This window comes from Xenopus tropicalis, chromosome 1 (genome assembly GCF_000004195.4).
Source record: "Xenopus tropicalis strain Nigerian chromosome 1, UCB_Xtro_10.0, whole genome shotgun sequence".
Lineage (NCBI taxonomy): Eukaryota > Metazoa > Chordata > Amphibia > Anura > Pipidae > Xenopus > Xenopus tropicalis.
Genome location: NC_030677.2, coordinates 192,049,388 through 192,064,796, shown reverse-complemented (window position 1 = coordinate 192,064,796; position 15,409 = coordinate 192,049,388). Strand labels below are relative to the sequence as shown.

The window sequence follows — 15,409 nt, the reverse complement described above, 5'->3', positions numbered from 1 at the left end:
TATATAAAATTTTAAGCAACTTTGCAATATACATCAATTAAAAAAATATACAGCCTTTTTGTGATTTTTTTATGTAATAATATGGTTTGGAACAGTTCCCTAAGCCCCACCCCCTGTTCCCCTGCTGATCTAGCTGACTACTTTAAGATTAAAATTAAATGTAACAGTAGCCGAGTGTCCTAAGCCTGCCTTCAGCCTGCATCCTCCCAATCCCACAATTCGTGATGTCAACAGGGAAAGGAACATTACAGTGCAATGCATTGTGGGTTATATAGTTTCTGCAAGTTGTCTGTAAGCAGTGAGAAGTTGTTACAATTTGTAACATCAATGTTTTAGTCCCTCCTCCCCTGCCACGATTTCAAATGATGCAAAAAGAGAAGAACTATTTTTGGATCTCAGCATAAAAAATGGTATTTATTCATACTTTTTGAAGGAATGGATAGTGATAGGTATATTAGGGGTTTCTGTGTTGTGTGGGGCTCTTTAACAAATATTGGTTCAGAAGCCGGAATTCCCTTTAATACATGGGGTGCTCCTCTATCAAAGTCTATGGAAAATACCTTCGTCCTTATAAAAGAAGTGGTACTTTAAGTGACAAAAGAATTTGAATAACCTGAAATAGCTACAATATACATGTTTGGGCAAATGGTCAGATTCTAAGAATAGTGATACTTATACAAGTGCATGTATTAAGATATAAACATTCTATCAGCACAGGATAGATCCTTTTTATTACTATTATTATGTTTCCCCTTACCTGTGGTAGGCACAATGTTTTCTTGGCTCTCGCTGCACAGTTGTGTTAGTAGGCTCGTCTTGCCGGAGCCTGTCAGTCCTATACAAACAATATCATATTCGGGCCGCGGTGGCGGAGGACCCTTACAACAGAGTGCTCGAAAACACTGCAAAGAGAACATGACAAGACATTTAGGGTGAAATACTTGTGGAAGGGGAACTCGCTGCGGCAGAAACCAAGCAAATGGAGGGAGATTCCGAGCATTTATTGTGTGTCAATCAACAACGGCAGGAAAAAAATGGGGGCAGTCATGTTCATGTAAAAAATTATTTTGTAGCATTGACAAGTATGTATATGTAAAGGTTTCCATACACAGACAAGTGATTGCATGTTATACACCTTGTTATCTGTCTCCTCCTATAGCTCAAAAGCTATACAGAGATCCATTAACTGGAAAACTGTTATCCAAAAAGCTCAACATTACGGGAAGGCCATGTCCCTTAGACTCCATACACAGAGATCAAATTTTTCGGCCAGATATCGGTCAGATAGACCTGTTTGAGTGCCCCATTCAGAGGAAGATAAGCTGCCGAAAAGGAGCCGAAACAGGTGGGCTGCCCTCTCGATGGGGGGGCTTACAGCAGTGGCAGGCAGTTGGCCAATTAGGGTGATATTTGGGGAGAATGCTTATTTGCTCTCATAAATACACTGGAAAACCCAGTTGTGCTGAGATGTGAAAACAGTATGTGCTCGACTAGCTATGCTTAGAACTAAAGCTGAATGACAAAAGCAAATTATTTTTTAGTATATTTGTAGCCATGTTATTTTATGGGGGCCCTAATTAAAGGCTGAACCTCCAAGGGGGCTGAAACTGAAAAAGTCCAATGACCTCTGCTTTACTCCATAATTGTGAGCATAGTAGGAAAAGGCTAAGGCTGGCCATACACATGCTAAGTCAACAACTTTCCTCCCCAGTGTCCTCCCCAAAATATATGTGGCCGAAAACCAACCAGATATCAGGCAGGTTTAATCCTGTCAGGGCCAGGACTGTATTGGTTCATTAATATGGCCATCTCCTAACAGCCTACTTTTACCTTTGTTATGATCCAATCAGCTCATAATAATATGGCCTAGCAAAAAGTGGCCATATTAGGGAAATACAAGGTCACCAAACAAGCAGATCTTCAAGTGTAAAGCTGGCCCATACACATACACAGACTGTTCAGAACATCCTCCCATTTGTATTGTATCCTACAATTTCAGTCTGAATGTTAGTTGTAGATTGTTGCATTTAAATGTATGAGCGATATCCGAACATTCGTCAGAAGAACACTAAAATCTGACCGTGTATGGCCCACTGTTGTGTGGGCACAATGATCAGTTTTGAGCACCAACACTGAGCTAAACAGCACCACTGACACCATGAAGAGCAGAGAGAAGAGAAGGCAAACAAATAAATAAATGACTGGAAAATCTAGGCCTTTGGCTTTCTTTAAGAGTAAGTGTATCCAGATGTAGGATAAATGGTTTAAAGGAACACACTCTGTTGCATTTCTCTCCGATTATGTTCCCTATTCTAAAGTCCAGGTTGTGCTCATTACAATAAATGTTTGCACCATGGCTTTGATTGGATACAGTCTCTAAATCAGCATTGTAATCATCCATGTTAATGTTTTTCCCAACGGAGCTTACAATCTATGGTCAAAACACACACTAGGGTCAATTTCACTAGGAGCCAATTAACTGTTTTTGAAATATGGGAGGAAATTGGAATACCCAGAAGAACCAACACAGACACAGGGAGAACATACAATCCCCCTGGCAGACAGTGCCCAGGCCAAACTGCACGCAGGACCTAATCTGTGCAAGACATTAGTGCTAAGCCACCATTATCACGTGTTTAGTGGATTTTTAGTCTATTCTGGAAGGGATTCTTAGAAATATTTTACTGTATCTAAAACAATAAAATCTGGAAGACTCAAAATAGCTATTGAACAGCAAGAGTGCACACTAGGGTGGTAACAGGGGGTGGAGGAGAAGTTTATGGAGCCCTAAATGCAATGTTTATTCATTATAGAAGGGGACTCCTGAATAGTACACTTCTGCTGGGCTCCAATGGAAAGAGTGGGGTTCTGATGGTTGCCCTGTAGACAGCATTGCTAAAACTAAAAAGTGAAAATTGATGACCTCTAAAAAGCTGTCCACCCACAGTGCAAGATAGCTGACCAATGCTTTGCGAGGGGCCCCTCTAGCTATCATTCTGAGCAACCCTCTGGCCAGAAATCATGTTGGCTGGTGTTTTCCATAGGCATACAGGAGAGGTCATTGGACAATATGAAGCAGCAGTGATCATACTGCCCTCACAGCAAATCAATGCAATTTAATCATCCAAGTGTGCCCATATCACGGCTTAATAGAGCAGGTACCATGATGCCCTATAGCAACATCAAAGTAGCCCTGAACATCGCTAATTTTTATGGTATCACCATGACATCTGTTAAGTAATTATCTGCTTCTAAACCCTGGATCTGTAAGCAAATTTGTTCATTCTCTACCCTGTGAAGCCTATGGGTGCCACCAAAAATGTGCTTGTTTACCTTAATTCATTGTGCATCTACATCTCCCACTTTATAAAACTGTTGCTTCTCCGTGTATATGCCACACTAAGGGGTATATTTATCAATATTTTTTATGGATTGATGAATAGATGTACTACTGATCTTGAACCATTTATTTAGAACAACTGTTTAAAAAATTCTATAATTATTAATTAAAATGTATCATGTTTTTTTTCATTGTAACACTATTCTATAATTATTAATTAAAATGTATCATGTTTTTTTTCATTGTAACACTGTAGCATGCAAGGGGATGCAATGTACAAGAACAATCTTTACTTTGGATGGCCTACAACAGGGACCGTCCCCAACCTTTCTTACTCGTGAGCCACAGTTAAATGTAAAAAGTCTTGGAGAGCAACACAAGCACCATAAAAGTTCATGGAGGAGCCAAATAAGGGCTAAGATTGGCTATTAGGCAGCCTCTATGCACCCTATCAGCTTACAGGGGGCTTTATTTGGTAGGAAATCTTGTTTATATTCACCCGAAATGTACCACCAAGTCAGGAATTCAAAAATAACTACCTGGTTTGGGGGCACTGAGAGCAAAATCGAAGGGGTTGGGGAGCAACATGTTGCCCTCGAGCCACTGGTTGGGGATCACTGGTCTACAATAAGAAATCTTCAGTGCTCAGAAAAGTACTGATATTGTTTATATCAAACAAACTGACCTATCAGTCTGCAAATTGCATTAACTCCTAAAAGTCCAGGCAAATTAAAATCCGAGAATCCTGATGGGCTACAAGTTGGCCACACACAGGCAGAGTTTTCACCCTTATGGTAAAGAATGGTCAATTCTAACACAGAACAGAAGAGGATAACCCCATGGATGTAGAACGTCTGTAGACTCACCAGTAAAAATGTTGGGTTTGGGAGCCAGGCCCCAAACCTTCAGCAAAAAGGAGCGGATTACACTGTGTATACAAAGATGAGCAGGCACTCAATAATTCCAGTGTTGATGGGTTCAAGTTAAAAAATATACCTTTATTTAAGTTTACGTGTCCATAAAAAGAATTTTGATGAAAATGTAAACATAAATACAGATAATTTTTGTTACTTTATATTGGAATTATTGAGTGCCTGTTCATCTCTGTATACACAGTGTACCCACTGCTTTGGAAATTCTAAGCAACTTTTCATTTGGTCTTCATTTGGTTTTATCTTTTATAGTTCTAGAATTATTTGCCGCCTTATTCTCTTTCCAAATGGAGGTCACTGACCCCAGCAGCCAAAAACTATGGCTAAGTGAGGCTACCACTTTATTGCTATAGTTCATTTTTATTATTTATCATGCTATTCAGGCTCTCCCCTATTTCTCCTTCAGTCTCTCATTCAACCACTGCCTGGTTGCTAGGGTAATATTCAGACACACTTTGCTGTTGATGTTCATTTTTGTATTTTCTCCAGTTTGTAACTCCAGCAGCTAACTCTCTATATCAGGGATCCCCAACCTTTTATACCCGTGAGCCACATTTAAGCAGAAAAAGTGTTGGGGAGCAACACAAGCATGAAAAAGGTTCCTTGGAGTAGCAATAAGAGCTATAATTGGCTACTTAATAGCCCCTATGCGGACTGGCAGCCTACAGGAGGCTCTGGTTGGCATTATACTGGGTTTTTATGCAACCAAAACTTGTCTCCTTACCAGAAATTCAAAAATGAGGACCTGCTTTGAGGCCACTGGGAGCAACATCCAAGGGGTTGGGGAGCAACATGTTGCTTACAAGCCACTGGTTGGGGATCACTGCTCTATATCACACTAAACATTTTTTTTTATAGGTGAACAAATCTTTAAGTTGACAATTTGGCCCCTTCACATCTTGTTAGTGGTTTATCTGTCCATGTAACAGGTCTCCCCAACAGATATCTGGCTGAAAATTAGGAAGGTTTTAAAATACTGTTGGGCAGGACCGCTTTGGCCTGAGGACCAAATGATTGCAAAGGGGAATGAATTAGTCAATGATTTGCTCGTTTGGCAACCTCACCAAACGAGTGTACCTTCAGGTGTACGGCTTCCTTAAGCCTTGATAAATCAACCCTGATTTCACCCTTCAAACAAAAGGTAACTAAGGGCCAATTTGGCAATCCAGAGAGTTGGGAAATATAATTATGGAGACACCCATCTCTTGCTGTATTTCTATTTAATTATTATTAAACAAATCAAAGTGCTTACAAAAGTTGCATGCAATGAAAAAAGTCCAGCTATGAATATGTCTGGGTGCCACTGCTGGGAGCCAAATTGCTCTTTAAATCTGCTGGGAGCCCCGCTCAGTTCTCACACTTGTTGCTACCTATGTCTATAAGATATGCGTGGCAGACAAGGCTGAAAATGAGAACATGATCAAAGTTGTTGGGGTCAGACTTGGAAAAACAATGAGACTGGTGTCTGTCAAAAGGTGATTCCCACTGCAGACAACAGTTCAAATTACCCAGTTTTGCATGGAAATGCAAATTTACTAGAACGCCACAAATATGCTTCCGCTCCGTGCAAACAGGGATCCCATTCATGCGTTCCCGTTAGGTTTCTTACAGGGCGAACTCGCCAGGCAAGAATATGAAATAAAAGATTATATTGGGAGGGGGGGTATATAGAAAAAAAAATTCTGGGCAGAATAGAAGGATCTTCCAGGAGGCGAGGAGTTATTTGGTGCAAGAGAATAAATCTTAATGTCAATGACAGGAAGGGCTTGGGTGAAACCTTCCCATAAATCTGACAAACGCTAATTTGATGGGTGGCTGTATCTGTCTGCTGCAAAGCCAGTCTAGACAGTCTATTGAGAAATCCCAAAACACAACTGTTCCCTGTAACACCATCTGGAAATGGCAATAAGAGTCTACCCAGTGCCATTCACAAATGGGATCAAAGCACATGCAAATGAAATCATGGAGTCCCTACACGGGGGGAATTCAATCCACCAACGCCGAGCCATTCTCTGAAGACCCTAACGAAGGAACCTGCCCTTGGCAAAGGCATTAAATGGTGGGGGGGGGGGGGGAATAAAAGCACAACAGAAAGGACTTGTAATACCTGCTTGAACCTTTCCATGAATGGGAGATCTTTGTCAACTGGGTAGGTAGATGGGGGGTTTAACCCTTTCTCTATCAGCAGCAACCCTCCACAGAGAGGCAAGCATGGCCCCCACAGACTGAAGGCAGACAGAGGTGTGACTGTTTCATGCCCTGCCACTCTTTATTCTCGCCATAATGAAGTATAATTCCCATGCTCGCTCTTGCATTAAACCTCCCTCCTACATCACATCAAAGCACTTAGGGCCCCCTATTGAACTCCTCTATGTATAGCAAACAGAGATGTGACTGTGCAGAAAGGAGCCGTGATTTCCCCGCTCTCGCCCCTCCCGGGGGCTGCAGAGCTTCCCATCGTAGACACTTCAGACTTTCCTTTGTAAGAGGCACATAAACAGAACCACACAAATACAAGAAAAGCCTTCGGCAAACAGTTTCACTAGAATATTCTTAGGTGGAAAAAAAAATGCAGCAGCTTCATTCTCCAATAAAATCAGCAGAAACAAATTTTTACATTGAAATTGACTTTAAGCTGTAAGGAATTGAAGTATAAATACAGACAGATACAAGGAGATGCCACATGTTCCGACATATAATGGGTTAGGGTGCTTGCAACTAAAAACTTGATCTAGAACATGACCCATTTATATTTTATCTTACTGTGTGTCCTAAACGTATTTGCTTTTAAACCAGAGTGGGAGCTGCCATGCCGGTTGGCTTTGGTACAACCATTCCAGACAGCACTAATCCAAAGAGCAGGGAGTATAGCAATCCCCCCTAAAAAATCACAGCTGCTTGTACTGTAGAATAAAGAGTCAGCCCAGAAAGAGCCTGTCATGGTCATTAATGCTTTATGTTCTCGGAACGGTCACCATTAGGTTTGGATACCTGAAGCGGTTTTTCACGGGCCCAGAACAAGTAAAGCTGGCCATACACTAAAAGAGCCACTCACCTGGCAAGGGCACCAAACAAGCAGATCTTTCCCCGATATGCCCACCATAAGGGGGAATAGGCCATTTAAGCAAGGGCTGCACCAACAAGCCCATGTGGTCATTGCTCCTATGAGATTTTTAAACCTATCTGGTCGATATCTGGATGTTTTTGGGCAGATATTGGTTGGGTAGGACTCTCTGAGTGCCCCATACACGGACTGGGGAGCCAAAGTGGCAGCCAAAATCTGGCCACCTTAACACGCCACTTGTTCTAGGAGAATCCAATGGATGCAGTTAGCGGTGATCCGGTATGGGCTGTATGACAGAACTGAAGCATATACAAGTAGTAACCATTGCATCCCCATTCAACCACAAGGAAATGGTATATACAATATGTGCATTCCATTAGTCCCATGGGATTTTGTTGCCATCCTATACATTTACTCAATAAATATATTTTGATTGTTTTCCTGCCAGAAAAAAACCCCACAAACCCAAGCAAAGAACATTTAAACTGCAGAGAGATGTCTCTGGAATGATATACAGGGTTAATGAAATGGAAGCAGAAGGGAAGCCTAAAATTGAGTGTATTTCCCCATTAATATATTGCATAGAAAGGGTGGGCACAAAAACAGCAAAGGCTTTATAGAGAATAACCATTTGTACTAAAAGGTTCTTTGGAATCCTTCTGGCAGTCAGACAGGGAGATGGGTGCAAATGAAGTCTGGGATAATGTTATAAAGTGGCACAGTCGGATAATAGGGCGCATGAAGGTGAGTGCCCAATGGCGTTACAGGCTCTTTTTATCTTTTGTCACAGGAGAAATGGAGGGCACGTACAAATACAGCGATTTTCCACTTGCTCATCTGAAACCAAGAGGAATGCCAAGGATCTGATTCTTTGTACTAGAGGCTCCCCCAGACACAACTAACATGCTGCTCGGCAAACAGGCTTATCTTTGTACCACAAAACCAGCCAGCGGCTCCTTTCCCACAGAGACCCTGCCAGCACAAGAGTAAACAGAAGGAGGCAGAAAGAGCCGGGCTATTGAGACTGCTGGGGTCAGCCCAGTTATGCCACCTATATTATCATAAGGACTGCCAGGGGGACAACTATGACCCCAGCCCTCCACCGGAAAGTCTACGGAGTACAAACAGGAAAACAATCCGAGCAGCTACATGATTGGTGTTCAACAACAGTCAGTATAAAGGCAATGCCATCTAGGGGGTTATCTGCGGTGAAAACCACCTTGCACCCAGCGGCCAGAAGGCAATGTCAATCTATTTACGACTGCAAATTATATCAGCATCTTCTGAAAAGAAGCTTTGGTCGGCCATCATGCCACCCAATTCCACAGCTATCCTGGTGCCCCATGGGCAAGAGATGAGCAAAGTGGCTTATGTATCGTATATCTGCTGTTTCTTCCCAAAAAGGGAAAATAATCTACACAAAGTGCCAGCAATACACTCAGGGCACACATTCACCATATCACCAATGCACTGTGAGTGTGCAAATAAATAATGGATCCAAACACAAGATTTATTTGGACTTTTTTAGCCATTTTTACTTCTAACTATGATCAGGGCCATCTGCTATGGGTTCTGGTACGAGAGGCCAAGCTGGCAGCACCCGTCTACCCATGTGAGGGCACTTCATGTCACTACACTCTACAAAACCTATAAAACAAACAAATAGGATATAATAATGCAAAAAGTAATTGCTCTGTTGTGTGTGCTTCTTTCTGCTTCATTTTGTCCCACTGCCGGAGGTAAATGTTGGCCGCCCTGCAATATTTCGCTAAACAACTTTTAGTACATGTATGGTGGCTTCCTGTTCCTGATCGACATCCATGTAAAATGCGTTGGTCCTAGAAGGAGCCTGTAAAGTTGCACTGACAATATATCCCAAGCAAAGTGCAAGTACAAAAAATCCCCTAAAATTACTCTGTACAGCCCCCAGAATAACATATCTTTCTCCCTGCATTCAGATTTATTTTGTTTCTCTATTATAAGCAGCTGAACTGCAGTTCTTTTAGTTACTTCCTTGTCTAACATGAAGCTCCACCCCCTCTGCTTTTTTCTCTCTCCAATTCTCTCTGCTCCAATTAAAATCAATCAGGCATGCACAGTAGGCACCTCTCTGAGGTTATCATAGTCGGGAGAGAGGGGGAGTGCTCAGAAAGCAAAAGGGGGTAGAGCTTCATTCTAGACAATGAATTCAGTAAAAGAGCTGTAGTTGAACTGGCTGTAATAGAGAAACAAAATAAATCTGGATTCAGGGAGAGAGGTATGTTATTTTGGGGGCAGTACAGAGTCATTTTATAGATTTAAGGAAAAAAAAAACTTTACTTATTCTTTAAGCTTGGAGTCACACTGGCATTATCTGCACAGAAAAATAAACCTTAATCTACATTTTTTATAATAGTTGTGGTTCTAGGGATATTTAAGAAAGTAATTACATTTCCCACCCCAGTGGCAGATTAAAATGCATTTAATTCTACAGAAACAGACATTAAAGCTAGCAATTTTAGCCAGGCAACTACTCCAGCTTGAGAATCACTTATTTTGTTGAACACTGCTGCCATCCAGTGGCCTAAAATAAGAAGGCAATTTATGAGTTAAAAAACAAACAGGTGTCTGAACTAACCACATTTTTCTGTACAAAAATCAGGAATATTTTTTTACTTCTTTTCAATTGTGGGATGGAGAATATAAGCGCCTTAATAATCCAGAGAATAGATATAAAATTAAAGCTGCATGCTCCTTGTACATTACTTTTTGGAACAATAAGATAATAGAGGGACCTCATCTGAACTGTGTAGTGAAATCACCTGAGCTTTTAAGCCCTAATTTATTTTTTTCTTGTGTCATGCCTTGTAAAGCACTGCACGCATATGAGGTGTTATATAAATACATACAAATGAGGCCTTTCTTTAGGAGACCTTATTCCTTAATTTGGTCACTTATACGCAGATGGAATTAGATATATTTAGACATCCCTTTACTAACCAGTGATATTAAGACCCAGATCTCTAACTGCCTTCTCGCTATTTACTCCTGGTTGAACCAACTGCACCTCACTTAGCTAAATCTGAGCTCATGGACTCATAGTCTTACACACTTGAGCATGTACACCGGTCTTGGTCTTGGTGCAGGAGCCTGGCATTATGGGAACTTTCTTTACAGAGCTCAGCATTTTTATTTGGGTTGTGGTGTTTATTTTGGGTATTTATTTTGGGTTGAACGGATAGCAGACTGAAGCTCAGCACCTAGGAAAATTCCCAGGCGCATGTTTGTGGCATTTGTTCATATCCTATAAAATGCTGTAATCTGATTCGCTACAGAAAACATTTACCCCACTGTGGGTGGAGCAACAAGCTTTTTGGAGAAAAAGTAGTGGTTTACCTTCTCGGGAATGAGAGGACAGACACTGCAAAAATATAAGGTGGGGTCAATACATGTGGGGACCCTACCGCCCCTGAACCAAAAGTACCAGGTATGTCCTCCAGGGCGAGAGTAAGATCACAGAGAAATAGTATTATCATGTTGGAACACATAATCTACACCCAAACTTTCCTCTTCATGTATAAAATAGATAGATAGATAGATAGATAGATAGATATGCAGCCCAGAGAGGCCAGGCATTTTGCCTGTCACCGCTCCAAATTTTCCTTAATAACAAGGAAGCGTTTTGGCATTAAGGTCCATCTGTACCAATTCCATGTGCATCGACCGGGGGGCTTGTCAGTAATGAACACTGGGGGCACCGAGAGGTGGGGGGATAGTTAGAGCTGTCTGGGGTTTCACAAGGGCTGTCAGGGAAAAAACTGCCTTTCCAGATTTCCAAATCCGGAAATCCAGACAGGACTTTAAGTTAATGGCATGGCAATCAGCCAATCACTGATTGTCACGGCATAACCCCACCGCCGCCATCATAAAGACACCCCCAAAATGTAACCCAGACTCCCAACTCTAGGCACCGCTGTTTGTCACATGATGGCAGCTGCAGACAAAATGCCCCATATGTGCCTTACCCTAACACCACTGCCGTTAAACAGATTATCTCCTTTACAAATACACTCCCTGAGGCCTTATTTGAACTGATTCCCATGGCTACAAAGCCGCTTTAGAAACACTGAAACAGCATTTACCAGGCCCACAGCGTGCAAGAGTTTCCTCCTCTGGTGTATTTCTGCCAGCAGAGAAAAGCCCATCAGGTTGCCCTCTAGACACTTTAATGGCAACCACCTTCCACCTCTGTCCCTTCAGTGGCTGCCAGCCCCATCAGTGGCAGGCTTTTATCATTAAATGCGTTATCTTTAAGTGTTATTTCCCCTTTAAGATGAAAGTAGAGCAAGTGAAGTAGAAGGGCAGGGTGCTATCAGACTCAGGCACAGTGTCACCAGGGGCACTAGGCAAATATAAAACCAAAAAGTAACTGCAAGGGAGCATTAAACTGCTAGACTGCTAGAGACAGGTATACAGCTAAATGTTCTGAACAAACATGTAACCAATATATATTCTGTAACATAATAAGTAGCTTACTTAAGAATCCCATTGGCATATACAGCAAATATTGCCCTTTCATTTTTTCTACCTGGAGCCACCATATTCAGATGCTCCATGCGTCACTCGCTGATCAGCTGACAGGAAGGAGTGCATCTCAGTAACAGGAAGAAGTGTGGGAGTAAAAGAGACAACTCTGTTCATTCATTGGCTGATGTGACCCAGCTTGTGTGTGTGCCCTTGGTTTGTGTGTGAGCACAGTGCCTCATACTTAATTACTTAAAACAGCTGCGTTTTTTATGGGTTTATCCAATGCACATACTATTAGAAAACTATGTTTGCTTTTATTTACATGAAAGAGTGTTTAAATTCTGGGTTATTTTATGTGATCCTATATCTTTAAAGACCTGCATGTTCAGTGGGATAGTTTTCCTCTAAAGCCGTCACAGATTTTCTTGCTAGAATCAGAAACATTACAATAAATAGATACTGATGAGATATGCCTACGCACAATGGATGTTTTGTGGCAGGGGACAGGGGTTCATCACACTGCAGGTCCTGAGAGTGTCTCCAAATCAAGCTATTCGCAGTGGGTCAGGGAGCTGTAGAGCGGAGACATGTCAGGGCCAGGAAATCAGAAAGAGAACATATTGCATTGAAGCCACTATAGGAACTTACAGAGATCCTACTGACTGGTGCTGGGTGCTTCACTGTTAGTAACCAGGCCCATTATATTTACTGACTGAGCATGCAATTCTCTTCTGCTGCCAGCAGATGGCATTAGTCTATTTCCCAATACAACAGCGACTACCTGTATTGTGTTTGCCTAAAGACTTCACTAAATATATAGTAAAAAGGAACTGCTGTAAGCATAAGGTAATGAGTAATGATAAGTATTAACTGCAGTTTTTTTAGCAAAGTCCTGCCGGGTTAGAAGCCTACTTTCTAAAAGATTCTAACTCTAATTATTACAATTAAAGCAATGAAAAACAGGTGCTCAGTGCAAGGCCAAGCAGGCTGCCAGTAGAAAATGTTGACACAAACAGCACATTTGAATTCTTAAGAGGCCGACAATCCTGAGAAAGACACAGCCGAAGAACGGCTTGCATCCTGTTCAGAAGGATCCCAGAATTGTGTGTTTGCCTCCCAAATTCACAGCTAAGGAGAAAGAGAGCAGGGAGGATCTCATATCCTGCCATTCAGAACCACTTATTGGTATTTTCTTGTGAAAGAATACAGCCTATTTATGTGCTGCCTGCAACGTCATCGGTCCCTGCAGAGATCAGGAGTCGGAACACACTACAATCCTGGTAATTGGCAATAGGAGTCCTACACTGTGTGCCTGCAGTGCGTATTTATGGCTAAACTTATTATCCCCTACAACAGTGCTGTCCAACTGGCGGCCCGCGGGACGCATGCGGCCCTCGACCCCCCTCTGTGTGGCCCCCCACCTGTCTGGCTGCTTTGATGGCTTAACTTTGTGTTAGCTTTAAATGGTATCAGTACTGAGATTAACTGCCCCCCTGCATGGTTATCACCTCAGATTCAGGCTGTAATCCCTCTGTATTGTTTAAATATGTAATCCCCTGTGTTGTTCACACCTTTTAATCTCTGCATTGTTCACCCCTTGCAGTGTTCACACCTTAGGCTCAGACTGTAATCACCCACATTGTTCACCTCTTCACACCTCAGACATTGTATGTACTGCCTGGCCTATGCTGCCTGTGTATAAGCAGCATAGGGTAGGCAGAGTATGACACATAGGCAGCATAAGGCAGGGAGGGTATGGCACACACAGGCAACATAGGACAGGCAGAGTATGGAACACACAGGCAGCATAGGACAGGCAGAGTGCTGCCTGTGTGTGCCATACTCTGCCTACCCTATGCTGCCTGTGGGAGGTGAACCTGGCAGGGGTTTGTTCTGGGAGTTTGTTAGCAGTTGGAAATAGCCATTAAATGGTCCCTAAGGTGTGTAATTATATGCTGGGGGTTGCTGTGCTATCCACAGGGGAGGAGGCATATGGATTTAAGGGTGTGTCTTAATATGACATAATATAATTCTTTAACATATGAATGATGGTTGATATCCCTGCAGCGACCATTGTGATAAAATGGGTGTGGTTTGAAGTGGGTGTGGTTTAAAAGGGGGAGTGGCCAAAACTGGCTTCCATTAGCAGCCCTCCACTATGTATGCTAGAGAAATTCTGGCCCTCGGCACCGCAGAAGATACTGCACTGCCCTACAACGTATTATGGCAGGACTGGCCTGCAGGCGGATTCCTATAGTCTCCACTGTCCTGTCAGTAACTCAGCACAAAACAACTGAAATAGCTACTATATTCCCCTCCGTTCATACCACATGGTTGACTGATAAAGGGTTAGTTCACCTTTAAATTGACTTTTAGTATGATGCAGGCAGTGATATTCTCAGTCAATCTGCAATTGGTCTTGTTTTGTGGTTTGTGAGTTTAGTTAGCAGCTCTCCAGTTTGCAATACCAGCAGCTAACTGGTTGCTTTGGTCCAGTTTCACCTAGCAACCAGGCAGTTGCTGGAAGATAAATAGGAGAGGTCCTGAAGGAGAGTCCTGTACAGAAACCAATATTTAAGACCCGGACCTGCAACCTCCATTTCTACTCGCTTTGACTCGCTACCCAAGCCAACCCAAACTGCCTTATCCTCAACCCGATCTGTGACCCGCTGGCCACAATTAAACAAGAACGTTGCTGCAAACCGGAAGTTACATCATTATAAGTGGGATCAGTAGAAAAATGTTTAAAGGAGTAAAATATATATACAGTCATGGCCGAAATTGTTGGCACCCCAGACATTTTTCCAGAAAATCAAATATTTCTCACAGAAAAGTATTGCAGTAACACATGTTTTGCTATACACACGTTTATTCCCTTTGTGTGTACTGGAACAAAACAAAAAAGGGAGGAAAAAAAGCAAATTGGATATAATGTCACACAAAACTCCAAAAATGGGCTGGACAAAATTATTGGCACCCTTTCAAAATTGTGGATAAATAACCTCAATCTGTTATTTCTACCCCAACTTTACTACTATCGCATAGCCCAATCAACCTCAGCCCGATAGAGACAAGAAACAATTATGAAAATACAAAGGAAAAAGACCCAGGAGGGCCCCACTGCTGACACACAGACATAAAAAAGCAAGACTACAGTTTGCCACAATGTACTTGAGTAAGCCACAATACTTCTGGGAAAATGTCTTGTGGACAGATGAGACCAAGATAGAGCTTTTTGGTAAAGCACATCATTCTACTGTTTACCGAAAACGGAATGAGGCCTACAGAGAAAAGAACACAGTACCTACAGTGAAATATGGTGGAGGTTCAATGATATTTTGGGGTTGTTTTGCTGCCTCTGGAACTGGGTGCCTTGAATGTGTGCAAGGCATCATGAAATCTGAGGATTACCAAAGGATTTTGGGTCGCACTGTAGAGCCCAGTGTCAGAAAGCTGAGTTTGCGTCCGAGATCTTGGGTCTTCCAGCAGAACAATGACCCCAAACATACGTCAAAAAGCACCCAGAAATGGATGGCAACAAAGCGCTGGAGAGTTCTGAAGTGGCCA

General features: G+C 42.2%; 1 protein-coding gene across 3 annotated transcripts in view; it reads right to left on the bottom strand.

The window, feature by feature from the left end:
- arl15 (ADP ribosylation factor like GTPase 15) overlaps positions 1 to 15,409 on the bottom strand; it is a 199,184-nt gene that overhangs the window by 153,316 nt on the left and 30,459 nt on the right. For all 3 annotated transcript variants that reach the window (XM_012960277.3, XM_012960270.3, NM_001007880.1), the window contains 1 exon segment: positions 758 to 902. In XM_012960277.3, coding sequence (XP_012815731.1) covers positions 758 to 902 — 145 coding nt within the window.